Source organism: Parasteatoda tepidariorum, chromosome 1 (genome assembly GCF_982258835.1).
Source record: "Parasteatoda tepidariorum strain Cologne lab strain chromosome 1, Ptep-v5.0, whole genome shotgun sequence".
NCBI lineage: Eukaryota > Metazoa > Arthropoda > Arachnida > Araneae > Theridiidae > Parasteatoda > Parasteatoda tepidariorum.
In genome coordinates this window covers 71277312-71292409 of record NC_141755.1, presented here as the reverse complement: position 1 = coordinate 71292409, position 15098 = coordinate 71277312, and the positions used below count along the sequence as shown (strand labels likewise).

General features: G+C 29.1%; 1 protein-coding gene across 1 annotated transcript in view; it reads left to right on the top strand.

The window, feature by feature from the left end:
* LOC107437838 (uncharacterized) overlaps positions 1 to 15098 on the top strand; it is a 341669-nt gene that overhangs the window by 264432 nt on the left and 62139 nt on the right. The window contains exon 8 of the mRNA XM_016049967.4: positions 6961 to 7031. Within this exon, the coding sequence (XP_015905453.2) occupies positions 6961 to 7031 (71 nt within the window). The remainder of the gene's footprint in view (positions 1 to 6960; positions 7032 to 15098) is intronic.

Here is a 15098-nt window from a genome sequence, read left to right as displayed (position 1 = left end):
TTTTCTACAGAAATCTCGCCATCACTTGCGCCAACTAACATAAAAGGAATAGCTACGGCCAATCATAGCTCACAATAGCGGTGATGGTTTATTCGTATTGATCACCAGTGCCCATTAGGCTAGTTACCCATTAGGCCAGACTAGGCCATAGCCTGGGGCCCCCAATGATTAAGGGCCCCCTTAAAATGGATTTTTTTTAAATAAATTTTAAAAAATTAAGAAAAACAATGATTTTCAAGGGAAAAAAATAAATTTCAAATATCTATTAATAAAATACAATAATTTTTTTACATAATGTTCATATTTAATCTTTTTTAGTCTTTTTTAAATGAAAAGATATATAAATACTTTTATATTTGAATAAATAAAAAATATATGAAATTTTTTTTTATCTAAGGACCCCAAAAATTTTAATTGGCTTAGGGCCCCGCTACGCTTAATCCGGCACTGCTGACAACAGTGAATATGTTACCGGCAAAGTTTGAAATGCCGGCATTCTATAGAATGCTTAGCATCTTTTTAGCTAAAGTATGAAATATTAGAATTTTTACTTACTTTCCCTAGGCTTTGTACCGAATGCTGAATGTTTTTAGGGAAAGTATGTAATATGAGAATTAATGCATACTTTTCCTATGCATTGTGTAGAAAGCGTAAGCATTTAATAGAATACGTAGGCGTTCTATAGAATGACAAATTCTATTTAGGCAAAATATGAAAAATGGTTCTGATAAGGCTGTTATATAAAGGCTGTTATATAAATGACGTGCATTCCTCAAAAATACGAATGTTATTCTGAAAAAAAATGATGAGTAACATGAAAAAAATTACTCAAAATACGAAAAGAAAAATGAAAGTTGCACGAAACAAAATTCATATCAAGAGAAACAAAATTTTCATATATAAAAAAATTACAATTAAACTACTTGTTACAACATGGCAGGCTTAAATGACACTTTGAATTACATTAGAAATGAATCGGATATGTTTTTCATACTTTGCCGGTAACTCATTTGGAATTCTACAGAATGCCTAAGTAGTCCGTGAAGTATGAATAATTTCATACATTACCAACTAGGTTCAGGCCTTATATACAATACCTAGGCATTCTATAAATGCCGGTTACAGATATACATTATAACCACAATAGAACCGGACCGTATTTGAAAATTCCATTACCATCCAATGGTATGTTTAGAAGAAATTTGGGTCCGTTAACGGACCCTTCACAAAATAATTTATCTTTTAATCGGATCCTTCACAAATCATTATCTTCATTATTGTTTTGTTAAACGAATAAACACTTCCCGGAGGGGAGGGAAGAAAAACGGTTCAAGACAAACTAAGTTTCACTAAGTTTAAATTCCAAATGTAGTATTCTAAGAAAATATTTCTACTTTTACAAACATCGTGTGCGCATTCTTATTAATATTAAATCATAATTTATTTTTGCAAATAAATAATGGATCAATTTATATTTATTCATAAAATTAATTATTACAATATAATGTAAATAAAAATAAATTTCTGGCAATTTTTTAAATAAAATATTATAAATTTAAGAATTGTTTAAGTTTACTTAATGCGTAACACATTAAAAGTGATACATTACTAAGTTATGTTATTTAAAATACGTCAATTCAAATTATTAAAAATGTGAGTGATTTTGTTTCCATTATTCGTCTGTAATGAATATTCTGTGTTGAGCAGTATAGACTAAATACAAAGCAATTGTTAAGCAGAATCTTGTATCCATTTACAATTTAAAAATTTCTTGAAAAGGTTTTTAGCAATTTTTGCAATAACAGGACCATATTTGCACAAATTCACAAAAGCAGGAGCCTGGTTGAAAGAACGTGACAACGCTTATTTTATATTCACAAATTATCAATAGTTTTTTCACAATTTTACAAAAACAGGACCTTTCACGAAATGTCTGGACAGACCCCTGTCATCAAATTAACAGTGGAAGGCTTACGTGATTTTTTATCTCCATAAAACGGTACCGTTAAATAGTTTCACTTAAAAAAAATCTTTCACGAATGTGAATTTGTTCTTTTATTTGATTTAGTAGTTTCCCATTCTGCAAAGTCTGAAATTACAAGATTACGAATTTAAATATGCTTAATTTTTTGGATATAATGTCTTTTTTTTAACCTGTTCAAAATAATATATATTGCTCATCATTGCGGATAAAAATTCGTAAAAAATGTTAAAAAAAGTAAAAAATATTTAAAATGTTATTTTCATACAGATGTAATCAAAAGTACATTGTTTAGACTTTGCTGTATTCAAATAAAGCTGTCTGATAATGTTCTCTTCGTTTTCAAGATTGTTTTCCAAGACAGAAGCTATCGTATCTATTTTTTTTTTCTGATTAAATCCTTCAAAAGCTGAATGGAAATTTATAATGATAAGAAAACCCTTGAATGACGTCACTATAAAGCCTAATTAGGAGAAAGTGAATTGACTCATACTGTTGATAAGTAACTGTAACCGTGAAGTTAGGAGTAATGCACCTTTGATATATATCAAAGTACCGTCAACACAAACTGTAGTTTGTTGTGTTTCTCGCATCAAATATAAGACGTGTATTATTATTTTTAAAATGTTTGAAAATGATACTTTGTATAAACTTATGGTTTGATTTTAGTTAAAAAGTAACTTTTGGACATTTAAACATTTAAAACATGTTCTGGACTTAACTTATTCATTAAAATTGCTAACAGTTAAAAATAATTTAGTTGTTTCCTGTACCTGTTAAAAATGTTAGTAGTTTTCGTTTCAAAAAACAAAAACGTAGAATTAACAAATACAATATTATAAATAACAAAATAAACGATTTTTAGAGACATATGATATTTGTTTTTTTAATTTGTGCACCATAAACACACACCCATATAACCCATATATATATATATATATATATATATATATATATATATATGTAATAACAGGGCTCCAACCCTGTTATCAGTGTTGTATTTAGCTTGAAATAATTGCAGTCTTAAGCCATCAGACGTTCTAAACAGGTTTATTAAAGGTAGGCTGGTATCGATAACAGTCACGTCCCCACTCCTGAAAAGGAGGGAGAGTGGACAATACTCCGGACAATCCCGGTACAGCTTATCAGGATCACATTATGATGAAAGGACACGCAAAACTATGCGCTCTTACTTTTATACCAACATAGATTTGAGGTAAAAAGGCACCTTCGTACATTCCTTGTATCCTTACGCATTAAGGAAAATCATTTCTGCTTCCTTATATGGAATTGAAAAAGGGAACGATTCTAAAAATAACTCTTCCCTTGAAATATAAATCTATTTATATTTCAATGGTATGTTTTCAGCCTTGAATTCCCAAAATAGAATCTCTCTACGCTTATTCTTTAACAAAGACATCTTATGAAAACGAAAGAGTTTTAGTTCTTTTATTAATACAAAAGTATTTAATTCTTGTATTACATCCCCCCCAAAAAAAATTTTTGGTGAGCCAAAATAAAAAAAATTTAGAAAACTTTAAATTTAAAATTTTTAGGCTGGTACGATTGTTCCTTTTTCCTTACTACAAACAATTTTTCAATTAGGTAAAGAAGAAAAAAATTATTTACAATGACAAAAATATTAAAAACATGATTATGCAATTTATCTATTTAGTAACTAAACAGAAAGAAAAATTAAACATTCATAAAACTAATCTACTAAAATTTTCAAAAAAATTTTTTTCACACAAAAATATACAACATTTTATGGAAACGAACTGGACAACAAGTGTCATTTAATCAGAATTTAAGATTCTGTGTGGTTAAATGATTATTTACTTGATGAAATATAACTATTCTACTAAATTTTTCAAAAAAAATTTTCACACAAAAATATACAAAATATTTATGCAAATGAACTGGACAACAAGTGTCATTTATTTAGAATTTACTTTCAACATTTGTGGTTTGTGATATTTCTCAAGCTTTGATACATGAACTATTTCAAAATTTTGTTTACTTAAATTTCTTTTTAGTTATTTTGTTTTTGTAATCAGTTTCTTGGTCATTCTTTCTTTTTCCTATTTTTCCTTTTATTTTTTGTTTTTGTTACCCTTTACATATTTTTTCGTCGATATTAACCTGATAATGAACGCATCCATTACCTAGATCTATCTTCGAATCATTTGAACTTTTTGGACATTCTTTCTTTCTATTTTTTGATGTTTACTTTTACTGAAACATCCTTAACATTCATTTTTTCGATGCTTACTTTTTTGAAGCATCATTCTTTTCTTTTTTCGATGTTTACTTTTTTTGAAACATCTTTTTCACCATTTTTAACCTTAACATTTTGAGAATTCTGCTGTTTAATGTGCAAAGATAAGTTGTCACTTTTAGAATTAGCAGAGATGATCAGTCTCTTACCAAATAGAGTAACAACTGGCCGACGCAATCAATAAACAAACAAAAATCCCTGCAAGTCTACAACCCTACTAAAGCATATGGTAAATCAGTATCAAGTATAAAAACTTAGCTGATTTAAAAATTTAGCCTATCGTAATAAGGGAGTCTCACAAATTTTGTTAAGTGTTAACTGTCCGTTTGTTTGGGTTTCACATTTTTTAAAATAGGAATTTTTATTTTTGACCAAGTCCGAATAAGTAAAAATTACAAATTTCTGTAAGTTTTTTTTTTTTTTTGAAAACTCTTCATTGTTTGGTTCAAAAGAAAGTTTTGAAAAATTTAATTTTTAATGTGGTTAGATCTAGAAAAATCATTTGGAAACAAAAGTTAAAAAACTTAATTTAGTTTGCCGTCACTAGTTTAATTGACGCTTGAACCATATTTTTTTTTCCAAAAAAAAAAAACATTTTAAATGCACTAAAGAACAATATTATATATAAAAAAATATATATATAAACACAATAAATTCAATCTAATCATAATAATATACTACTGAAATATTCAAAATAAAATATTTAGATTACTACTCATATTTAATATTACTAAAATATTTAAGCATAACATTGAGAAAGATAAAAAAAATGAGAGAGAAAAAAATATATCTACAGTAAATCCTTTCAATTTGACCTTCATCTATTTTCGTTGACGAGAGACACAAAATATATCACTTTTTTTTTTTTCTTTTTCTTTCGCGCACTTGAATCTTAGCAATTCATGAATATCCATGATTAAGATTCGCGCACATTCACTTTTTATTTCACAAGCACATTTACTTTTTATTTCACAACTTGAGTAGTAAGAATTGTAGGATCACTCGGTGTCGAATCACTACTTTGGATGATGTTTCTTCCAACTTATAGGCACTATGGAATTGTAGGGTCATCGGATGGGATACTTTCACTGGTTTCAGGGGGACACTCTCCAGCATTCCAGGCGCGACGAGGTACCAGTAGTACGGGTGGAAAATCGCCGTCCTTCCTTCAACGTTTTTTTCACTGCCGATTTTTTTCTCCTCCGGGGTGATGAAAAATTTCCACGAAGCAGTCAAAATGGGTTAACTTTCTCCGCAAGAAGCAACTATCCTGTCGACTTGTAATATAGCTGGTATCGATAACAGTCACGTCCCCACTCCTGCAAAGGAGGGGGAGTGGACAAGACTCCGGACAATCCCGGAACAGCTTATCGGGATCACATCAAGATGAAAAGGACACGCAAAACCGATTTACCGATTTAAAATTTAAATTTCAGTGCTCCTAGCCCGCAGGGCTATCTACACTTTCATCGAATAGTGAGAAAACAATAAGGGAGGAAAGGGGGTCAGGGGGCGTGCAGGCGTTATGCGCTCTTACTTTTATACCAACATAGATTTGAGGTAAAAAGGCACCTTCGTACATTCCTTGTATCCTTACGCATTAAGGAAAATCATTTCTGCTTCCTTATATGGAATTGAAAAAGGGAACGATTCTAAAAATAACTCTTCCCTTGAAATATAAATCTATTTATATTTCAATGGTATGTTTTCAGCCTTGAATTCCCAAAATAGAATCTCTCTACGCTTATTCTTTAACAAAGACATCTTATGAAAACGAAAGAGTTTTAGTTCTTTTATTAATACAAAAGTATTTAATTCTTGTATTACATATATATATATATATATATATATATATATATATATATATATATATATATATATATATATATATATATATATATATATATATATATATATTAAAAATTTGAAAAAAATTCTACTAAGAATTAAAAATATTATTTAAAAAAAGACAAATTTTAGTTGTTAATCAAGCTCTGATTAACTTTAATCTTCACATAAAATTTGAAAACATTTTTTTTCTTTTGTTATTTCATGATTTAATGTTTTACAAAATGAGTGGATTGAATTTTTTTTCCCAAAATTATTAGGATCTTTTTCAAATTCTTTATCGCATTAGCTTAATGAAATTGACAAAGCTAGAATATTTTCGACTAAAAATAAAAAAACTCACTTCGCAAGATATAAAAATAATTAAATAGTTTAAAAATGACAATGCAAGTTTTTTGATTTCAAAACTTAGTTATAAATCAAATTTTAATTAACCTTGATATTTACTTAAAATTTGTCGGTACTTTTCTGTTATTTCTTGCTTTAATGTCTTGGAAATTAAATTTCAATTTTTTTTTTATATTGTGAGGTTCTAAAAGGCTAAATTTGTGCTTCCACTGGACCATATTGTCTTCAGGCTAACCATGGAAGATTTTCTTCACCACGTAACGTAAATACGTATCTCACTCGCATAATTGTCTCACTCAAGTCCGTTTCAGAAACGAATTAGTTCCGATATTAAACGCGACAGTTCGATTATATTTGAATTGTATTCAGAACTTCAAGGGTACAATCGAACTTTATTATCTCAGATTCACTATTTTAAAAGGCTGTGTGCATCTTCGATGATAAAGTAAAATGTTATTAATTGTTTTCTTTATCAAAATTCTAGCTGTCGTTTTCTTTTTTGCAGATGATAACAGATGATTACGAGAGTGCAACCGATGAAGGTGATGTACATTCTCCAACCGAAACTTCCCCCACGTAAGTATACAGTACATAAACATCTCTTTTTTGTTTTAATAAACGAGTTTTTCATACGCATGCAAAACATGTGTAAATAAAAAAAAAATGTGTAAAACGCGTTTCTATTTTGCATTCAAAACAAAGAGTGGAATAACCGTGTAAAACACGTTTTTATTTATATCTTAACACTTCTAAAGTAAATAATAAATGAAAAAAACATGTGTAAAACGCATTTCTGTTTTGCATTCAAAACAAAGAGTGGAATAATCGTGTAAAACACGTTTTTATTTATATCCTAACACTTTTAAAGTAAATAATAAATGAAAAAAACATGTGTAAAACGCGTTTCTGTTTTGCATTCAAAACAAAGAATAGAATAATCGTGTAAAACATATTTTTAATTATATCCTAACACTTCTGCAGTAGATAATAAATGGAAGAAAAAAAACATGTGTAAAACGCGCTTCTGTTTTGCATTCAAAACAAAGAATAGAATAATCGTGTAAAACATATTTTTAATTATATCCTAACACTTCTGCAGTAGATAATAAATGGAAGAAAAAAAACATGTGTAAAACGCGCTTCTGTTTTGCATTCAAAACAAAGAATAGAATAATCGTGTAAAGCATATTTTTAATTATATCCTAACACTTCTAAAATAAATAATAAATGGGAAAAAACATGTGTAAAACGCGTTTCTGTTTTGCATTCAAAGCAAAGAGTAGAATAATCGTGTAAAACACGTTTTTATTTATATCCTAGCACTTCTAAAGTAAATAATAAATGAAAAGAAAACATAATTTTCATTTGTATTTCTCGCAATAGAATAATTAGGTAAAAACGCATTTTTCATTCACATTTAAAACATGTGTAGATGATCGAGCAATTATGAAAAAAACACATTTGTCATTAGCATGCAGAACACTTTATAGAATAATCCTGTAAAGAACGCGTTTCTCAAAATATTTGCATTTTAATAACGTATATTTTTCTACGTGTCAACTGAAACAATTTTTCTTCAAAATTTTACTCTAAGTAGACGAAGGTTTTGATATCTTTATTTGTTTTGAATAATATTATTTGCCTTGTCTTGCTTCTACTTGTCACCAATTGTAATCGGATTAACAATTCCTATTGTAAAAAAAGCTTTTTGTGTGTATTCTTACACGAATCCTAAAATTCAATAATTGCATCCTAAAAAATTATTTTTAATTTTCGTTTTATTATTATTATTTTTATTTTAACTAATATTTCTTTAGACAGATTCTACAGAGATTTTTTGTAGAAAGTTTTGAATTGAACGTAAATTACTTGTTTTCTAAATCTTAACACTCCAAAAGCAATTATTTCACTGACCTAGTAATGTATCTGAATAAATATACCCTTTATGTACACCCATGTTTTATTACAAAAATGTTTAATTTTTTCTTTCACTTTAGCTATAATAAGTTTAGCTATCTTTAGATTCAGAAAATTTATTTTATTATTTATTTATTAGCATTAATTGGTTATTAATAAAAGAAAGAAAAAACTAAAAAAGATATTAGAAAAGATTCAAATTGTTTATTAAACCTTTAACACAAGATGGTTTATTTAAATTTGCAATTAACCCTTATAAAAAAAAATTATTAAAAGAGAAATTTATATGAATATATACCCGTGCAACCATGTTTTTTTGGCAAAAATGTTTAATTTTTTCTTTCGCTTAAACTATAATAAGTTTAGCTATTAATTTAGATTTAGATAATTTATTTTATTATTTATTTATTAGCATTAATTGGTTATTAATCTTAGAGAAAGAACAAATTAATATTTAAAAAAATTTGTAATTCGATAAGATTCAAATTGTTTATTAAACTTTTAGCACAAGATGGTTTAATTAAATTCACATTTAACCTTTATAATAAAAAATATAAATAATTAAAAGAAAAAATTGTCGATACTTAATATTCCCAAATGAATACATTTTACTAAAATAAACACTGTAAAAATGCTTACTGGAAATTTAGTTTTAAATTGGCGATGGTTAAGAGAAAGAAACTTTAAATGAGCAAGCATTTTTTTATTCCAGCACTAATTAACAAAAGGCTTTAGTTTTTATAAGAAATTGTAATATTATTACACGTCTCTGTGATGTTACGTGAGTTCATTATTTTTCAACAACATTTTTTTCCTAAAATTTCTTTTGAAACAAAAAAGATACAAGCATTTAAACCTTTTCATTAATAAAAAAAAATTCATTGATTTTTCCGAAAAAAGAAAATCTTGAGGGAAAAACTGCAAGTATTTTAACGAACAAGATTAAAAGAAATATACATGTAAAAAAATAAGTATTTAATTGCAGTGGGATAACTGAAAATTCATACAAAAAAATCAGTGTAAAAAAACTGAAAAAACTTTTTTCACCGCCTCGAGTTAAAAGTGAAATTAATTACATTCTTCAATTGACACTGAAATATACAATGTCAAAAGCTTTTACGAACTCGGCATTTTATTGAGTGAATAAATTTTTAAAGACGCTAATAAAAGAGGAGTTTGAGTGACTTAATTAAGATAGAAACCTTTCTTGGTTGAAAATAAAATCAAAATTTCGAAATCAGTTTCGAAAATTTTTCTGCATTTATTCAGAGTAAAAGAATTTCTCCGATACGCTGTTACGCGACAGTTTATTTACTTAGTTTTTTAACGAAGACATTTTTATTATTTAGTTTTTTATTTTGGAAAATGCAAACGATATTTCAGAAAACAAGAACAACTACTTATTTCTGCAAAAGATTCAATTGGAGTTTTCATTAATCGCGTTTTTAAATGTTGGAAAACATTTTCTTTGATAGTACGACGAATTTATGTTTCACTGATTTTAAACAATACCCCTACTAAAATGAAATAAAATTCAATACATTAAATTTCTTTGTTTACTTTACAAAAAAATTTTTACAATAGAACGTTACAATTTAGTAACTAATTATACTTTTTATAATTATTCTGATCAGATTTTCTCAAACTTCGAATGCAAATTACTCAAAACTTGAAAGCCCTGAACTCTAAGTAAAAATTTTAATTTCTCTTCGTATAAATTTTTCAAATACACTCTATAACAAAAAAATCGAAGCACCAAGAAGGAAATGTCCGATTGAAACGAAAATTGGTGGATAGGAAGACAATGTACAGAATAGTAAATGATTAAAATTTCAGAACAATGGAATAATTTATTGCAGAGTTACAGTAACAAGTTCAATAAGGTGTTCACTCGCCTCTAGCCTGGATACAAGCTGCCACACGGCGTGGCATAGACCGATAAAGCTCCCGGATGGTCTCTTGCGGTATTTCCTGCCAAATTCGATCCAATTGTCGAACGAGGTCATCAACATTCCTTGCCAGATGCAATCGCCTTCCCATCATATCCCGGACATGCTCGATGGGAGAGAGATCTGGTGATCTGGCAGGCCAAGGAAGAGTTTGACAAGCTTACAGACAGTTAATAACAACACGTGCCGTATGTGGTCTGGCATTGCCCTGCTGAAAAACCAGCCCTGGGAGCTGCAAAAGGAACGGTAGCAAAACAGGTCTTAGGATGTCGTCGACATACCGCTGTGCAGTAAGTGTACCTCAAATGACGACCAAAGGGGTCCGGCTGTCAAGGGAAATGGCACCCCAGAACATAATGCTTTGTTGAAGGCCAGTGTGGCGTGCAATAGTGAAGGCAGGATCCCCCCTCTGCCCTGTGCGTCTCCAAACACGCCTTCGATGATCGTCAGGACACAGTTGGAAGCGGGATTCGTCGCTAAAGACTATACGTCCCCAGTCGGCATCATTCCAGCCATATCTGTTTAAAACATTCATGCATACGAAATTTCAAAGCAATCGGATGATTGCTTCTAGGTGCGTCGATTTTTTTGTTATAGAGTGTATTTAAATTTTTCTATACAATAATTTTCACAACTTATTATTATTTAGTTTAGATATTTTCATAACTTGAGTAGAAAAAAGCCATAGTTTAAGTGCCCTAAACCCAAAGTTTAAATTTAAATTTTGCTTTTAATAAAGCACTCAGATTATGTTTAAAGCTTTAAATGTATTAATTTACACATTTTACAATTATCAAATCTAGATCTTCTCAAAGATAGCACAAGAAATATTACCCCACTTGTATAGATAACCATTAGGATCTGTATTAAAATTGTTAACAAGTGAAAAATAGTACTTTTTATTAATAAAAACCTCTTTATTTTGGAACTAATAATCCTATTAGGTTTTATTCAATTCACAACTAAAGATTGCACATACTTTCTCTTGTTTAGATAACAATGCTAGATATATAAATAGGTACAAGTCATAAATTGTTCTTTTTAAGCATAAAACCATAATAACTTTTAAACTATTAGTTTTATCGTCTCAAACTTGGTCTCATAGCATTCAGCAGAAAAAAATATTTCTACTAACTCAGCAGTAACAAAACACTCTTAATATTTAATTATTTTGTATAATTTTCTTCTTATTTTAAATGCTTCAAATATATTATTATTTTAAATATAAATATATGTTTAAATTTTCCTTTTTTTTCTGGAGCAACTGTTAGAAATTGTGGAGCTTGTTGAACTATAATATGGCTCAAATTTATTGCAGCCTTTCATATGATTCTAATTTAAACCGTATTACCATTCGCCTGAAACTGTATTGCGTGTAGAAGAACATGGTTCAATTTATCACCGTAATCAAGATTGCAGCAAATTTGAACTTTTAATGTGGTTCAAGGTACAGATAGTATGGCTCAACGGTTAGCAGATTTTTCGAAGCGTTTTGGGAAGCCAAATTGGAAAATGACCCTATAAATCGAAGCGCAAAATTTACACTCGCCATGGGTGATCAAATATTTAAGGTTAGAGATTAAGCTTTATGTTTTAAAATGTGGAGTTTTAAATTAAAGTAGATAAGCTTAGATTACAGTGCCTCACAGCGACGCGGTTAAGTGCTTTGAAATGGCATAGCTCTCCTTTTGAGAATAAAAAAATGCTGAACCCAGCTATTCACCTATGAATTGTTTTTGGAAACATTTAAATCTTATTTTGTTTTAATATTATAATTGCTATAAATATGCTTCGATTTTTAACTTTCTACATTCGCTTATGATTCCGGTCACCAAAGAGTTTTTCATCTATTACATACCGAGAAAGCAAAGTATGACCAAAATTACCCGAATGTGGTAACATTTACCAGTATACCATAAGCCTCGGTAATTTTTAACGAAGCGCTTTTGAAATGATTTTGGAAAAATTAACAATAAAATATGGTTTTATAACATATTTATAAATTGTGGTATTTTTATCATGTTACCTCTTATGATATTGCCATAAAAATCATTTATTCGATTGAATTAAATTTCCAGTTTTGTATTTTCTTCTTATTAAATGTGTGGCAATAACAACTGTTATTTTGAAAAACAGAAATTCCGGTAAACCGTTACCATATGAAAAATTACCAAATGAATGGTTTAAATACCGTATATATTAGTTTTGTTGAGCAGAATCATGGTTTTGTTTACCAGAAACAGCATTAGCATACAGTTCGGTAATTTTACCCGAATTTTTTTCTTCATACAAGGGTGTTCAAAAGTTCTAAATCTGTTCGTATTTTAAAATTTGTTCTTGTTTTTAATAAAAGTTAAATGATATAGCTCAAAACTTTTAGTCCAGCTAGTGCCTTTGGAACTGAAATTTCATGCTGAGCTATATATTTTATGCTAAGAAGAATCAACTTGACGTAAAAGTATTCGAAATTTCTTTAAAAAAAACTTTTCACCGAATTTTATATAATAAAATTTCATACCTTACAATTAAAAATTATCATTCAGCGAACAAGTTTCAAAAGTGAGTTAAGAGACTTTTTTGATTCGAGCAAGGCGAAGCATGCAAGAAGTAAAAAATAAAGACAAATTAAAATAAGGGAATATTTCAATTTAATATAAAGAACCCAAAACTTGAACAGCTCTCCTGATTAAACTATTCGAACCCTATTTTTCAGTTATTCCTATTTATTCCCATATTTCTATTTTTCCTACTTAGACAAAAATCCTAATTCATGGAAAAAAATTATATGATTTTGCATGCACTTAAATTTTTGCAACTCATGTTTACTTTTCATTAACTAAATGTCATATTATTTAAGCTTCTCCCTTTAAACTGTTAACATTTCATTTTAATACCGATTAAAAGTGATTTTTTTTAAAATTTATTTATTATTGAAAGTGATTGGCTATATTTATTTACATTTATTTCCTAAACTAGCTTCCCTAAAACATAGAATTCAATTCATTCAAAATTAAGTTACTATTTAAAAATTTAGTTTTTTTCCCTCTTAAGTTTCGGGTAAAGTATTGTCTAATCAAAAATCAATATCAATAATATATTTTCTAAACCACAGAGACTTACAAAATTACTTAATAAGAAACTGACGGCAAACAAAAAAGTTATGACTAAAACAAAACATCTGAACTCTTTAATGGAATTATATGCTTGACGACACATTAAATGGTGCTTTTTATTAATGAAATTAAGCATGTTCTTTTAAAAGATTAAAGAAAAACGACGTCTCTAATACTTATGAAATGGAAAAAAAAGGAAATTTGTGGGGGAAAAAATAACTTTTTTCAAAGGAAATAAGATTTTAAAAAAAATAAGTAAATTTGAAGTTGCAGCTAGAAATGGACTGTTCCGCCGGGGAAAAAAATATATATTATCAAGTAAAAAAATTATCAACATCATTTTTTATTAAAGAGAACATTTTAAAAGGAAATAACATTTCTTTTGAAATCAGTAATTAATGAGTTTTGAATCAGTAATGAAATCAGTAACCTTAATTCGGCGATCCAACTCGTCCCAAAGGTTCTCGATAGGGTTCAGGTCTGAGCTCTGGGCAGGCCAGTCCATTCGATTAACCCCATTGGCACCATACCAAGCCTTGGTGACCCTCGCGACATGACAGCTGGCATTGTCGTCCTGGAAGTAACAGGGGTTCACACCGTAAAACTGCCACAACGTAGGAAGCACATTGTCATCCAAAATCGTGCAGTAGGCATCTTACATGGGACTAATGCCGATGTTATTCCCTACACGATATATACGGGCGGAGGGCGTGACGTATCTCAGGACCGCAGATATAGTCATTTGCATAGGTGTCCAAATACTTATGGGTAGATAGTGTATTCATAGATCTCTGTATACCTCCATATCTCTTGAGGTTTCGAATTTTCTACACCAACCTCTTCGGTCCAAAACTGCCTGCTTCTCTAACTATTAGTCCAACGGGAAATGTCTCCTTTAAGCTTATCTGACGGGAGATCATTTTTGGTTGTCCTCTCTTCCTATGGTCATCTGGAGCCCAAGTGAATGTTGTTCTTATCGAATCAGATAGTTTGATTTGAAGAGCAAGACCGATCCAATTCAACGTCTCTTTTTAATATCTATAGTTAACATCTGTCCCTAAATGATCTGTAAAAAATTCCGTATGAAATTACAGTAAAAACCACCAGCACTCCGGTTGCCAGTACATTTTTCCGCAAAAACTATTTTTGCCATAAAAATTTACACCTTAATTTTCACAGTAATATTAACCGTAAAATCACTGAATCGCTGTAATATAATAAATATTTTCATAAAAATTACGGTATAAAATTTTAAGTTAAATATGGATTTTACGGATGCTGCATTGAGGGTGCCAGTATGTTTTGCCGTAATTTAATCCGGAATAATTTACAGTGCAAAGATTGATAGTTACAGTGTACCATTTAGTGAAAATTGCAGTTATTCAAGCTTTATACATATTAACTGAACTGTAGATGAGGCACCAGTGTCGAATCGAAACTTATTAATTTAACTTTTTTAATATATATTTGAGATATTTTGCGTTGTTCTATCTTATAGCAAATTTAAATTGTTAAGAAAATATATTAAGAAAGGTAGAAAACTACAATGTTATTGTTTTGACAAACAGGTCTGCGCCATCATATTTAGATTAAAAATCTGTTTTCGTTATTTTCTTATTTATAATAATATCAAATTAAACCTTAAAAAAGCAATTATAGTATAA